The sequence below is a fragment of the Maniola jurtina genome, chromosome 13, assembly GCF_905333055.1.
Source record: "Maniola jurtina chromosome 13, ilManJurt1.1, whole genome shotgun sequence".
NCBI lineage: Eukaryota > Metazoa > Arthropoda > Insecta > Lepidoptera > Nymphalidae > Maniola > Maniola jurtina.
This window is the reverse complement of record NC_060041.1, coordinates 11,655,054-11,670,043: the sequence shown is the minus strand read 5'-3', so window position 1 is coordinate 11,670,043 and position 14,990 is coordinate 11,655,054. Positions and strand designations below refer to the sequence as shown.

Below are 14,990 nucleotides of genomic sequence, written 5' to 3'. Positions count from 1 at the left end.
TTCTTGACGGACACGACGGACGGACGGTTATAGAAAATGATTCTATTAGGGTTTTTCCTTTTGAGGTACGGAACCCTAAAAATCTGTCTCTGGATGTCGAAGATTTCATCCCCCGGCCACCGCTTAGGTTTTAGAAATAGATATTAGAAACACGTTCATTCAAATATACCTAAAACATACTTACGTATAAATAGTTGCGAGTATGAATCGAACAAGGCGGAACGTGGCGTCTGCCAAACTCCGCCTTCGGCGTACGCGCAGACATTCACCACTGACGAGTGGACAAATTGCTTCAAATTATTGATAGGATTTCAAAGCCGTAAAGACCTAGTGCTTAGTATACTAGAGTTTATACCCAGTGATTGGTTTAAATCTTGGATCGCCACTAGTTATTCAACTTAGTATTTTACTATGCACACTAGAGGCAAACATCTTTAGCAAACCTAACATAATTCTGACTGCATCTAGTTAGTAGTACGCGGTGAATATAAACCACAGAATTCAGAATTTTAATAGAAATGATATCTGTTGTCTTTAATTCATCATCTTCGTGAACCGATTGACGTCTTGCGGACTTCTGTGCTATAAGATCTACGAGTCCTTATCTCTTGTAAGAAAGCAGACATTTAGTATCTAGAAAGAAACCAATAATTATATTATTGTATTGTATTGTAATAATATGGCTTTTCAGTCTGAAACAAAATATTATTATCTTACTAGCTGTGCCCGCGACTTCGTTCGCGTGGAATAGTGACTTTTCGGGCAGCATGTACCTACATTAAAAATGTTCGCCGTGATTCTTTAAATTGACATAACTTTTTTATTTATGAACCGATTGACATGAAATAAACACTAAATATTTAGTGAAGCTTACTACAATATATTAGTGAAAACCGTATCTAAATCGAATAAGCCGTTTCTGATATTAGCGTGCACAAACACACAGACAAACAGACAAAAAAAAATTAATTACAATTTCGGGTTCGGCATCGATATAATAACAACCCCTGCTACTTTTTTTTATATATTTTCATTGTACAGACACCACTTTTCAACAATTTTATTATATGTATAGATTTTGATTATTTTTAACTTCAAGTTTTGGAAATCATGAATTCTCTTAGGTTACTATGGGGTATATAATTAGTAAAAAAACAAACAAAAGTTTAAAAAACATTGTAATGAATCAAAATGTAACATTTTACAAAAATATATTTACATTTTATTATAGCAATATTATGTATATCGACATACAGACTTAAAATTCCAATATATAAAAAATTAATTTCGACTGGAAATTAGTAAAAACTGTACATCTTTCTTCAAATATTTTCATTGTCTGTGAAAGTATGGGGGCTTAACTAAACAATAGTTGTCTATGTAAAATTGTAAGTAATTTTTTTAGTCTAGACACACAATTTTATTATCATTCCGTTTCTAAGAAAGCTTAATAAATCTATACTAATATTTTAAAGAGGTAAAGTTTGTAAGATTGGATGTAAGAGTGTCTGAACTCTGAACCTTCGATCCGATTTGAAAATTGCTTTCACCATTTAAAAGGTACAATATTCCAGACGGGCATTGGCTATGGGATTATAGGTAAGTTTATCAAATTTTACCCGAGAGAAGCTGGGCGGATCAGCTAGTCTATACTAATATTACAAAAGAAAAAGTGTGTATATGTTACCTTTTCACAACTGATCCGTTTAACCGATTTTGATGAAATTTGGTACAGTGATAGTGTGCATCCTGTAGATAGGCCACTTTTTATCCCGGAAAATCAATGAGTTCCCAGAGGATTTTAAAAGAACCTAAATCCATGCGATCTAAGTCGCGGGCATCAGCTAGTAAATAGGTGTAGAAGATAGGTCCTGCTTTAGTCAATTCCGTTAATCATGACCATGAGTGATGGATGATTGATGGGGCATAGAATTATCCATATTTGTTATGCAAAGATCATTAATCGCATTAGACTGAGGATGAAATCTATAGAGCGCACATTGTCTTTGCTTAGATTTAAGTTTCAGTTAAAACGAGACGGATTTATGCCAGCGGTCTAACGCTGTCTCGTTTTAACGGTGTCTTAAGTCTGAGCAAAGTCAAAGTGCGTACTAGATTTCAACATAAGTCAGTTACAGTAAACTTGTGCCTTTCATAAAGATAACCAATAGAGCTAGATTTTTATAAGTTGATATTTTTTTACATAACACAAAGACTTAAAAAGAATAATAACATAACAAAGATATAAGTATAGGTAATGTACAAGAAAATTATAGTCTTCAATGAGAAATATACTAAAACTTTTTAAAAGTTAAGTTACTATTAAGTAAGTACATTTTTTTATTATCTATAAAAATGAAACGAAAATAAATTGCGTGCCCAGCTCTTGATTGTGCGTGCATATAAAGAGGTAATAAGTGGACGCATTCTATTTTGAACTCTACCGATATGACGATAAGTATACATTTGCAACGGCTACGTACATATTTACGTAATAAATAGTATTTATATCGAGGTAGCTTTGATTTATCGACGTTACTTTGATAGTAAGCGGAAAACCCCTACATTTTTCGTCGATTATAAGCATATTACATTGAAAAGCAAAGTTACCTCAATCTGCAGTTAAAAGCTTGACCGAAAATGCCAATTTTTTATACAATTCGACAAGGTTTCTCAAAATCTGTCTTTTTAAAATCAAATACTGAAACTTAATTGGTACTTACTGCTTAGTTATGTTTTATTAAACTATTCAGAAACAATTCAAATACTGTTCGTGTAAAAATCCTTTTTACAACTTGAACTATTTCCTGCTATCGAGATTTATAACCTCATTTATAGTTTAAAAGTTTGTGCAAAAAACAACTTTTAAAATCTGTTATTTGTACAAAAAAATCATAAATTAGCAAATAACAAAAACTTTCTATCAACACGTAGAAGCTTTCTATACAAATTGCTATTCATTTGACAATGGTATTCGGTTGTAAACAATCTTTAAACTAAATTGATAGGTCCCCAAGTTGTACTAAGGTAATAGTAGAATCACAAGTGGAACACGCCAGTTTTAAAACTATGATTTTGCGACTGCTTTGTTTTTTAGACCTGCCAATTTAATTAGTTTGAAGATTGTGTATTACCAATAACTGTGTACTCTTAACAATGCCAAGCGCCCACTGGCAAGTTTTTTTTTTCAGAAGTTAACTCTGGCATGTCATAAAGACTCGCGAACAAATTGCGGGTTACATTTCAATGGAAAAAGTTAAGGGAAATTGACATGATAATGAATTAAACTTGCCTCTGGACACTTGCCATAAGGCTGGACTAGAGGTTTCTTGATGCATAAAAACGCAACGCATACAGGTTGCGTACGCTAAACACAGCGGTAGTATGACGTTACGCAGTGCGGTTCGTACGCAACAAAGAACCCGGTACTGTTCGTACGTTCCGTGTATGCTTGCTTTTTTTATGCACCTCAAAACCTCTTAGAAGGGGCTAAACCCTCAGGCAGTAGTAGCCAATATACAACCAGCTCTAGTACTGATTTAGATTAGGGCGTTTTTATACGTAGTTTGTTATACCCCACAGTAAATATTACCCATCAAGCTTCAGAAAGAGATAACCGGTAGGTTCGGCTTCGTAGAGCGACGTGTCTGTCACTCATACTTATAAACGTAATATTATGTTTTGTCACTGAGTTGTCAGTCTCAATGACATGGACAACGCTCTACGAAGCCCAAACTGACCATAATTTCTTTCTAAATTTTGATGTGTAATATCAATTGCTGAGTACTGTACTATTTTTATATATTATTTAAGATAATAATATGTAGAATTGTTTTAATATTCAAAAAATTCAGACCCGTAAAAATATTACTTGAAGAAATCACTCGTCATTTATTTAATTATAATATTAGCAATGTGTTGGAAGACATAATTGGGGCAAAAATTGGGGGAATTACTCGATGCAGTCTTTTCAATGTCGATGATTATATTTTCATTTTCATTGTATATAAAACGATGATATTTTATCAAACACACCTCATATAAAAACGCCCTGTACATATACTCGTAGAGTCTATACATACTCGTACATACAGTTCACAAATTAGGCCGTATGTTTTGTCTCGTGTAATGTATACTATAATAACTTATAAACTAAAGTATATCGCACTAGTATCACTGTTAAAGCCATCACGCGTTACTCAGCAACTCACTGGAAAAAATACACAAAAAAAAAATATAATATACTTCTAATCACATCTACTAGTTGGAATTTTCCTTTTATTCTCGGGGAATAGTTGTGTAAATTGATTTTAAATATTAGTTCAATATAAGCAAAGGCAATAGTGGTTTGGCAGTGAAAAATGCTCTGCGCTGCGACTCGCCAGATGTGTACCTTTCAGTGGACAGGTACCCTTAGGGCTGGCATCAGCGTGGAGATGTATTAAGCCATCCAATATGATGAAGAAAAAGAATAATGATAACGTCACATATATAATTATAATTGACTAGATGATGCCCGCTACTTCGTCCGAGTGGATTTAGGTTATCTAAAAATCCCTTGGGAACTCTTTGAACATCCGGGATAAGATGTCAGTTTCCGGGATGCAAGCTACCTCTGTACCAAAGTTTATATAAATCGGTTAAACGGATTGGCCTTAGAATTTCGTGGGAACTCTTTGATTTTCCGGCATAAAAAGTAGCCATGTCCTTCCCTAGGATGTAAGCTACCTCTGTACCCATCAAAATCGTTTAAACTGTTGAGCCGTTAAAAGCTAGCAGATAGAAAGACAGACAGACAGACAAACTTTCGCATAATTATAATATTAGTACGGATCTTTAACTCTGTTTGACTTAGTTGACAGAAAATAGTTAAAGACCATATTAGTCAGACTTACTTGGTCAGTTCCCGAGTTGTGAGGGGTCCGGTCAGCCCCGACCGCGACCGAGACCGGTTCAGCTGTGCTCTTCGTTCAGCTGGAAGACATACAACTCATTAACTTACTTAGCAATACCATGGTGACATATTTATAATTTTTATGATAGTGTTTTTACATACACTTTTGTTTCACACTACCATCCTGTAATTCCTGTATAGATATCATACTGATACATATTTTTTACAAAATCAATAATTTATTAATAATATATTTAAAAAAAAAAACAAAATCCAAGCTTTTCTTGGCACTTCCAAAGATTGTTTGTATTACATCTTCATTGACCAGACCAGTGCCACTATGGGTAATTCTGTTGTAGGTACATAAACGTACTCTAAATTTTGTGTCATCCTTTTCCGCAGGCAGCATGATGAAAGGGATGGCAATATATTTAAACCTGTTGTTTTAGTTTCATTTAGAGATTGTGTACCAGGTACCTACAACAGAATTATTTACAAAAATTGATATAAATGTGTATTAGAGGTAACATGCTAATGACAATTAATAAAAATAACAGAAGAAAAATATAAAATCACAATAACATGACAACATCGAAAGCTAAAATAATAGTTTCTTAACTACCAACTTTGGAAAGTAATTTAATTCTACGAACAAGCGAAATATTTAGTAAGAATAACTTTGGCTTTTAAAGTTGTTGCTATTGTTAAGACTTTAAAGTAGCCTGTGCGAGAGTATCAACCAAAAGTACAGATTGTGAGGGTCGCATTGATTATTATTATAACAGCTATATAGGAAGGTTTAAGGGCTGTTTTATTATACAGTTGGTTTCACGTAAAATTAGTTTTAGACAACAGGCGAGGGGATGTCCGCGCGTAGTTTAAAGCGTACAATCTGAGAAAGAATTTGCCATGTTTGCTCTGTGTCAACTGTTATGTCAAAGGTATGGTTTACCGTACTTAAGGGGCAAGCGACGGGTCTGCCCGCGTAATTCAAATTTTATTTGGTTTTTCGCAATTTGTAAACTAATACGACAATTCGCGGGCAGACCCGTCGCATCCACCTTAAAACGCAGCTCGATTGCGGCGCTCTCTATAGACTACAATGCATTGTTGCAACAAGAATAGCATTTTAGCTAATAATAACAATTGTGATTGTTATAATGATTGATGCAGGTTTAACGAAATCGAGCTACAGTTCTTTTGACATGACATTAAGAGTCTTTTTGAGAGAGAGATTGGTCGCTAATACTATTCTTTCATACTACACGCGAAACGAAAGGACTGAACCAACCGCATAGCGTATACACACCTCCGTTTTAACTTCGTACCAACAAAGAGAAAGGTAAAACCCACTTAGGTCACAGGTTAAAGCTCTGTTGACGTGACGCCAACTGTAGAGTGTTAATAACATCAAAAGCTTAATTGTAAATGTAACAACTTGTCTATAGTGTTCAAGTTTCGGGGACGACGGGCGTCTGGTGCGGCGCCGGCCGCAGCGCATCGATGATGCTGACTCTGTTTTTGAAAAACCTTGTGAGTCGTGCTTGTAATCAATTAAATAACCGGTCAAGTGCGAGTCGGACTCGCACACGAAGGATTCCGTACCATTGTAACAATCTACTTAAATTTTTTTTTTGATTTGCATGGCGGCCATTTAGGATTTGTCCCTCTTCGGCCATTTTTATTGATAAGCCAATAAGGTGCATTTTATCGCTTGTTTGTTTCTTTGTTCCTTCTTGCGATTTAGTTTCCCATCCAAAACATTCGTTAAGAAGCTTCAGTTCAAAAATAAATTTACCTCTAATATGACCAACAGTGGAATTCATAGGCAAGATAGGGGCTTATTTAGGGGACCATTCAGACGCCAGGTGTCATTTTAAACCTTTACACAATGCATTAAGGTACGCACGCACAACTGACGGAAACGTTTAAGTGCGGAAACCAGCCCAGAAAGAAGAAGAATAATGCATTAAGATTGAATATTATGACACATGTTATCGCCATGGTTCGCTAAAAGTAACCCCTAGGTTAAATTCACGGATATAAAAAACAATGAGCATTCGTTTGCGCTTAAAAGATATCTAAATGGCCAGCCAAATAAAATGTAAAGCCAGTTCTAAATGACGAAAAATTCAGTGCGTTCCTATGTACTAGTGGTGACCGTACCTGCAATACGGTCCAAAATCGCTTGCACCAGTCCCTGGTCTTCCTCATTATCCTCTACATGATTTGCGTGCAAAATTGAACCTTATGATTGTGGTACTATAACTATATTGTTTTTAATATGTACTAGATCAACAATGACAGATTACCGGTGTTACAAAAAATGAAACGTAAATGTGTGCGTGAAATAGAGTTGTCCTGACTTTAGCATTTGTATTATCGATAGTCTTACTGGCGAAATCATAGGACACTAATGAGTTAGTTTAACGAAGTGAAGTAAAAAGCATCTTATAATTTTAAAAAAGTCAAATACATTTCAAATACACAAATAGTAACAAAGCTAAAGCTAGGTAACAGATTATTATTTATTAATGAAATGACTTGGTGCAGCTACTACGAAATAAACGATTGATAAATCTATATGTATAGGTATATAACGTTGTCAAGAATATAAATGCGTAAGTATGGATGTTTCTGTGTGTTTGTGTTTTTATTACCTCTTCACGCCTTTATTTTTTTAAAGGGTGCAAGTAAATTTAATTTGATTAATTACAATAACACTGTGATATAATGTCTAAGTGACAAGTTAATAAAAATAAATAGTATATATGGCGCTCAATTCATAGCTAATGACCTCCCCGATAAGCACTTAAATACAGTAATGTACGGGTTACCCTTAACCCTGTATATGAAATCTAAGTCACGCTAAATAAAATAAAAATTAGTGAAAATATTTATTTCGTTCTTTTCTTTTATTGGAAAGTACCTAGTGTTTTATATTGTATTTTACTTACATCACATGAAACCTATCACATCAAACCTACCGGTAGACACGATTATCGACTATCGATACTTGTGACGTCATTACTTTGTCAATCCCTATCGTAAACAAACGTTTTTAAATTTTACACAAAATATCCAAAAATTCTTCATTTAGCAATGTAATTTGATGATAAGTCTTAAGGGAAACCTATCATCTAAGCTTCCAATAGCTATTTTGCCTAATTTTCAAACAACAAATGATGAAATAATGATTATAAACAATAAGTATAAATAATCAGTAATTACCTGTGAAACGTGTATTTACGCGGATTATAACGTCTTGTAACGTCACATTCGCTCACTGAACAAGACACCATGGTGGCAGAACATAGATTTTACGTTTTAATCGTAAAATTATTTAGTAAATGCAAAAAATCACCTCGACTTGGAACAGGCCGAACTCATAAGGACCGACACTCACGTAAATAATGACTTATCGGCATCTTGTTTCGCTATCTCGCTTTCGCTCGCGGCAGTGGGTCTTATCTAACTACTCTCGCTCCCTCGCTTTGTCAGTCTTTGAGCGAAGCGAAAAATCATAGGTCTATGGTTTTTAAACACAAATGTATTGAACATATGGCACATTAAATTAAATATTATTATAAATATACTATCGTACCTCCTGCCACTCTCGGGTTAGCCTTTTTTCTCGGCCGTTCTCGACTGAATGCTGAACCGCTTTGTAGGGCCTCCATCAAACTATAAACAAAAACATCATATTAGTAAAACAATGAGTCCCGAGACCTGTCCTTTGCCTGGTGGAAGGCTTCGGCCGTGGCTAGTTACCACCCTATCGGTAAAAGCTGTGCTGCCAAGCGATTTAGCGTTCCGGCACGATGCCATGTAGAAACCCAAGGGATATGGGTTTCGTGAAAACTGTCATATCCCTTCCAGGTTAGCCCGCTTTCATCAAATTCAAATTATTTTTATTCAAGTTCTTTCGAATCGTCAAAAGCATTTACCACTGTTGGTTTGGAATGCCTTTCCTACCGAGAAGAGCCAGCAAGAAACTCGGCGGTTGCTCTTTTCAAAGATTTGATATACAATATTATGCCATGTATAAAAGTAATTGAAGTCCCGCGCATTGCTGGAGCGAGCTGCAGGTCAAATCCACATTTTAGACTGCATCGTCACTTACCACCAGGTGAGATTGCAGTCAAGGGCTAAAACTTGTTTCTGAATAAAAAAACAATGATACCTGTCCATAACACCGTCCTGCGCCTGCTCCATGTCCACAAACTGCTTGTACCGATGTTGTCGGTCTCGCCTCTCGCGCTCGGCCGCCGCGCGCGCTTCCCGCGCCCGCCTCGCTCGCTCCTCCGTCTCCCGCGCCACCACGTTCTCTTGATGAGCGGTCTATTAACAAGAAAAAGTAAAACAACTGAAACGTGACTGGTACATTGTTTCATATAAAAATTAGGTCTAGAAGAAGCAGGTGGATGAAGTGGAGGACTGTGTGTGGTGGCGCACAGTCCTGCGCCCTCGTATTACATAGGTTAAATTGATAGTATAGTTCCGTGACGTCACCCAGTTCAGGGTTCTGGCTGAAATTCAGCGCTGCTCTCCAGCTCAGATTATGCTGTATGCCTTGATACATAATCAAGACATACAGCATAATGCTGAGCTGGAACCTTTTTTCGGCTTGCGTTTTTAAAAATAAAGGTTTTTTTTCTTTCTTTCTTCATTCTTACAGGCTGATAGATTGAATTGATGTACCCAATTTATTTACGATTACTGTTGAATAATAAAATGACTTACCGCAAAAGCGTCTTTGAATGTCTTAATATCTGAAAAGAACTCCTCCAGGGTATACTTGTGAGGGTCGAACACGTAGTACACGGCCAGCTCGCCGTACAGCGCCTCCATTTTCCTGAACATCGAGTGAAGGAGGTCGCATTGCTCGCGCGCCTCTTTGGCGAAATTCTGTGCTTTTGTTAAGGATTTTCTGGGATTTGATTACATTCAGGTGCAACTCCTTCATTTTTCTTATTACTAGATGATGTCTGCGTGGGTTTGAGTTTTTAAAAATCCCGCGGGATCTCTTTGATTTTTCAGGATAAAATTGATAAAACGCAATCTATGTCTGTTTCCGCCACGATGCAAACTATCTCTGTACCAAACGTCAAAATCGGATAAGCGAATGACTGTGAAACACTATAGAGACACACTTTCGCATACATTGAATAAAGAAATATGCACTTTGTTTATCTGCAAAGTATGTGAGCCATACAGTGATATTTATTATCCTGCAAAAGAAATGTTTCCTGAAAAAAAAAAGTTCGGTGTTAGTGCCGTGGGAGAGAGTTCTAGAGCTGGGTCGATACTGATGATTAGATAAACCCGCAATATAAAAGGATACATTCATAGTCTCGTGGAACAGATCGTCAGGGCTCTGCGGCACGCGTGAGTTGTTGAGGTCCGTCTCCAGAGCCTTGATGTCGTTGTCCATCTTCTTCAGCGCTTTTTGCAGATTCTCCATCGACACGCGGGCTGCTCTGTGGATACGTTGATTCGGATTCCAACAAAATTTTAGAGTATTCATATCTTTTTCTTATCAATGTTGAAAGAACAGTCTAAGAACTCATTTTAGCAATGGTAGTACCTAATGGTACTGATTCTGAAGGCAACTAAATTTTAGAGTATTCTTATCTTTTCTTCCCAATGTTATAAAAAAAGAACGGACAATCTTAGAAATCGGAGAATCATAGAACAATCCAACCTTGTAACTTTAGCTGCCAGTTTTTTGAGTTTCGTGTTTAAATTTGTAGGGTAACACTAAAATTGCTTTCCACTAATATTTATTTTCCAACCTTTTCTAACGAAAATTAAAGATGATAAAAGATGCAGATACTTTTTTAGCGATGTCGATTTGACGTGCTAATTATCACGGTATCCCACTTTTTACAAAGATTTTAGGAAGAACCTGCTAAAAGTTCATGGTTATTCTATACGCACACATACCTGTCTACATGTGGCATCTCGTCGGCGAACGAGAGAGCGTCCGGGAATTTGCCCTCTATCGTATCTACTAAATAGTGCAACAGGGTTTGTTTGTTTTCCAGATCTTTCGTTGACGTTAACTGGAACAAAAATTAATTAATCTATACAAAAGGAGAAACTGAACTGACTGACATATCAATAGTGTCTGAACGAAAGCCAATTTTTCGTAGCATCCGAAGTCGATTTATTAACTAACGCCTCAACCTTCGGTAGTATATATTAGGGTGTATAAAATTATGTTTTTTAAAGTTTATGTTGATTGCTGTCTTGTTGAACTTGTCATAAATAAACCAAATACATAATGCCAATTGTAAAATTGTTTATTCATTTAAAAGTAATTTAACAATCACAATCATTCTTTTTCTCAACTAGTGTGTAAGTAGACTATTTCATTTGATTCTAGCGCTTGCAAGAAACCTTTGGCTTCGTCCACTGGTTTGGTCGTAGCCGAAGATTCGCCCGGACACTAAATATCGACGAACAACGCTCACCACAGGCCTCATCCGGGTCATCGAAAATTATACTAACCTTTGTGAGGAAACTAATTTCGAAACCATACGCCCCCGCGTTATTGGAGCCAGTATTCATATAGTTGCCCAGCAGTAGTAACAGTTCTAGGATCTTCGCGAACTTTCGACTCGATTTCACTTCTTCACACGCCGCCGTACCAGAAACTATATCCTGAGGAGTAACATCAATGTTAATAACATGTGCTGGAAAATGAAGAAAATAATCTTTATTTAAATACTAGCGGATACCTAGCATGCGCTACTACGCTTAAAAAATCTTCGCGTTATTGCCTTTCTAATGAAACCAATTTGGGGCACATCGGTTGGACTGTTTCAAAGTCTATAATGGACCCATACATATTGTAGATTATACCCCATAAGTAATTTTACACTGAGAGCAAAACTAGTCTCATCTAAAGTTGCATAGACTATAGGCCATAGACTAAGAATTGAACACACAAGCCTGGCTGAGATCTTATATAGACTAGGGCCTAAACCGCGTATCCACCTTAAGGTGGATTTTTGGGGTGGGAATTTTATATTACAATTGAGCTATTTTGGCAAATAATGAATTTTGAAAAAATTACATCAGACAGACAAGGTCTGCATCCATACGTAGTCGAAATTCCTCGGACACGTACGAAGCGATTTGCTTTCTCTTTTCTAATCCGAACCGCTAGGATATGGAACGCCCTCCGGCATCAGTTTTCCCTTCCACCTATAATATGGGTACCTTCAAGTCAAGAGTGAATAGGCATCTTCTAGGCAAGCGCGTTCCATCTTAGGCTGCATCATCACTTGCTAGCAGGTCTGATTGCAGCCAAGCGCTAGTCTATATAATTAAAAAAAACAGATGGAATAATTTTTTTTATTAACTATTCATAATAGTTACAATAGAGGGACTTCGTCTGCGATGGCGTTTGCTAGCGCGCGTGCTGTGCTTGTTTGGAGTGTTTTTTTTTTGTTAAGAGTGGCTGGTTTTTGTGTTAGTTGGTGTTTTTTGGTGGTGGAACTGACTGGGAAGCGCTCTAAAGGGGCGCCGCGCGTATGTCGGCTGGCGCCGGCGCAGACGGAGTCTGACTTTGAAACTTGACATTGGCTAATCAGAGTAAAGCCAGATTAAAGAGAAAAAAAAAATACAATAGCTCTTTTAAACTTCCCCTAAAATGAAAATATGACTTACCGGTTTAAGTTCGGAAATGATCTCGCTATAGTGCTCCCGGAAGGCTAGACTCCTTAACCGAGGGATGAGGCGCTTGACGTCCGCGACGGTGGCCGCGAACTGTTCCGCTTCCGTCAACTCTTCGCTCTTGCATTTGAGATCCGCTAGCTTCTTCAGTTGATCCGCTGGCGGGAGGTACTGATGGAGAAAGTCGGTGAATATAAGATCACAGTTGAGCGATCATATCGAGTTGTCATTACATCTTTGAAAAGTTGTTCGGAACTATGTTTTCTAGCAAGAATATTTCTATTGTCAAGTCACTTGACAATACAGCATTGTAAAGTCAAAATCTCCTGAGGATGCTCCGGTGTCGGGGCGAAACGTGCGTCGAGAGTAGTGGAAAAGTCTTGTGTGGTGGTGCATGTGAGTGGTGGTGGCAGTGCTTGCTTGGGAGCTTGGCTTTATTGCTTGGTTGGGGAGGTAAGCGGTGCTTAGCTTGTAACTGCATGTTTGACCATACAGATTTTTTCTGTTGGCGGATTATAGCAAAATAATTTTAACTGTTTCTTGCTAAACATGAACTTCCGCAAAGTAACGCCTGATTCTATCCAGTATACTATGTTTTCTAATTGAATTCCCAATGTTTTTGAAAACATTCGAAACAACATGTTTGTGTCGCAAAAAGAATAACGCCCACTGAGATTTTTGCCTCTATCATTTGTATGGGATTACGTAACAGAGAGAAAGAGAGAGAGAGAGTGAGTGGGGGGGGGGGGGGTAGTGTTGGCAACACCAACAAAACAATTAGTAACGTACGAACGAGAGAGAGAGAGCTTTATTAACTTCTTTTAGCCGATAGTGTATAGATGATAGAGGTATGGTCATGCTGCTATTTTAAGAACTTACGTGTATCAATAGTTAATCATCTATACCGGATTCTGATTTAATCATGAAGGAATAGAGCTATAAGAATAAATGATAGCGTTTGAATGGCTCACCTGTATCAATAAATCTAGTACATTAGCAGTAAGTACAGTGGTGTCGCACCGTAGCACACATGTTCGTATGTGTTCGTAGGACATGTGTTTGAGTGAGCCGCCTAGGAGGATAGATAGATTCTGCGCAGCCTTGCTGTCTAGGACTTTGAGGTCTTTTACTTTTTTTAATGTATGAACCCTGAAAATACAAAACATTAGTTTTCAACTTGCTTCTAAATCTATTAAAAGCATTTATACAATCGAAAGATTATGTAAATGACAAAAAAGCATGGGATTTGACTCGCTCCACCAATGCGCGGGTCTGTTATTGCTTGTATAGTATAGTATGGCATATTATTGTAAATTGAACACTTGAAAGGAGCAACCGCCGAGTTTCTCGCCGGTTCTTCTCGGTAGGAACGGCATTCCGAACCAGTGGTAAATTAATTTGACGATTTAAAAGCACTTGTAAAAAGTTATTTGAATAAAAATATATTCTATTCTATTAGACAAGTGCCCGAGCCTCGAACCAAAGTGGTAAAAAATTGGTCAAGTGCAAGTTGAACTAGAACACGAAGGGTTGCGTACCATCGTGGGTACGAGAACTAAGACTTTTTTATTTTTTTGAAATTTTCATTATTTGTTGTTATAGCGGCAATAAAAATACGCTTTACGAGATACAGGTCGCAGATAGACAGACGGACGGACGGACAGTGGAGACTCAGTAATAGGGCCTCTTTAGCACCATTCGGGTACGGAACCCTAACACGCCAGGTTTTAAAATAACAAAATCCTGTTTACAAAAAAAAATTATGTTAATACTGTATATACTGAATATTCACTGTTTTTTAGATGTTTAACTGTTTTAAAACAAAGTAATATTCACCTATCGACATTGTCTTCATTCCTCTTAGCGACCGGTTTACTCGAGAACCTCGCTGCTAGGCCTGTGAGTATGTCAGGAGACGCGAGCTTGTCCTCTTGTACCTATGAAACAACGCAAATTATCATGAGCCACAGTATTGCACAGTAATCCAATGTGCTTCAAAGCTTCAAGTTTGCTAATTTCAGTACGGTAAGGTTCTACTACTTTTAAAAGTCGCATCGGCAAAATTCGTTTGCGCAGAAAAGCGCAATCTATCGCAGACTAAATCCGAATGTGCACCAATGAAGTACAGCCCGTATTGCTTGACGTTAAGACGTTAAACACAAGAACAATAGGGACTAGTGCTATCTCGCTCATGATGCGCGTGTATAAGATGGCGCATAGGCAATAACCAATAGCAGACTAAGCTAAGTTAGTGCTAAGTTATTGCTAGCTTTCTGATTACATCCTGTATAAGTGGTAATAATGTACACTTTGCTTTAGTATTTCATATTGAATTCTGAACCGCTACTCTTGAAATACAGAAAAGTACGCTAAAAAAAGGCTGTTAAGACATGCGTCCTTTATATTCATAGTG

At 37.2% G+C, this 14,990-nt stretch overlaps 1 protein-coding gene across 7 annotated transcripts in view; it reads right to left on the bottom strand.

The window, feature by feature from the left end:
• Nucleotides 1-3,884: 3,884 nt before the first annotated feature.
• LOC123870934 (protein diaphanous) overlaps nucleotides 3,885-14,990 on the bottom strand; it is a 36,716-nt gene continuing 25,610 nt past the window's right edge. For 6 of the 7 annotated variants that reach the window (XM_045914433.1, XM_045914438.1, XM_045914434.1 and 3 more), the window contains 11 exons: nucleotides 14,414-14,514; nucleotides 13,549-13,726; nucleotides 12,572-12,748; nucleotides 11,408-11,560; nucleotides 10,841-10,959; nucleotides 10,239-10,374; nucleotides 9,638-9,802; nucleotides 9,078-9,235; nucleotides 8,499-8,578; nucleotides 4,896-4,974; nucleotides 3,885-4,210 (listed from right to left, as the gene is read on the bottom strand). In XM_045914433.1, coding sequence (XP_045770389.1) covers nucleotides 4,189-4,210; nucleotides 4,896-4,974; nucleotides 8,499-8,578; nucleotides 9,078-9,235; nucleotides 9,638-9,802; nucleotides 10,239-10,374; nucleotides 10,841-10,959; nucleotides 11,408-11,560; nucleotides 12,572-12,748; nucleotides 13,549-13,726; nucleotides 14,414-14,514 — 1,368 coding nt within the window. In that variant the 3' untranslated portion in view covers nucleotides 3,885-4,188. Of the gene's footprint in view, nucleotides 4,211-4,895; nucleotides 4,975-6,332; nucleotides 6,410-8,498; nucleotides 8,579-9,077; nucleotides 9,236-9,637; nucleotides 9,803-10,238; nucleotides 10,375-10,840; nucleotides 10,960-11,407; nucleotides 11,561-12,571; nucleotides 12,749-13,548; nucleotides 13,727-14,413; nucleotides 14,515-14,990 lie in introns of all 7 variants that reach the window. The other variant, XR_006797185.1, reaches the window with a different exon arrangement.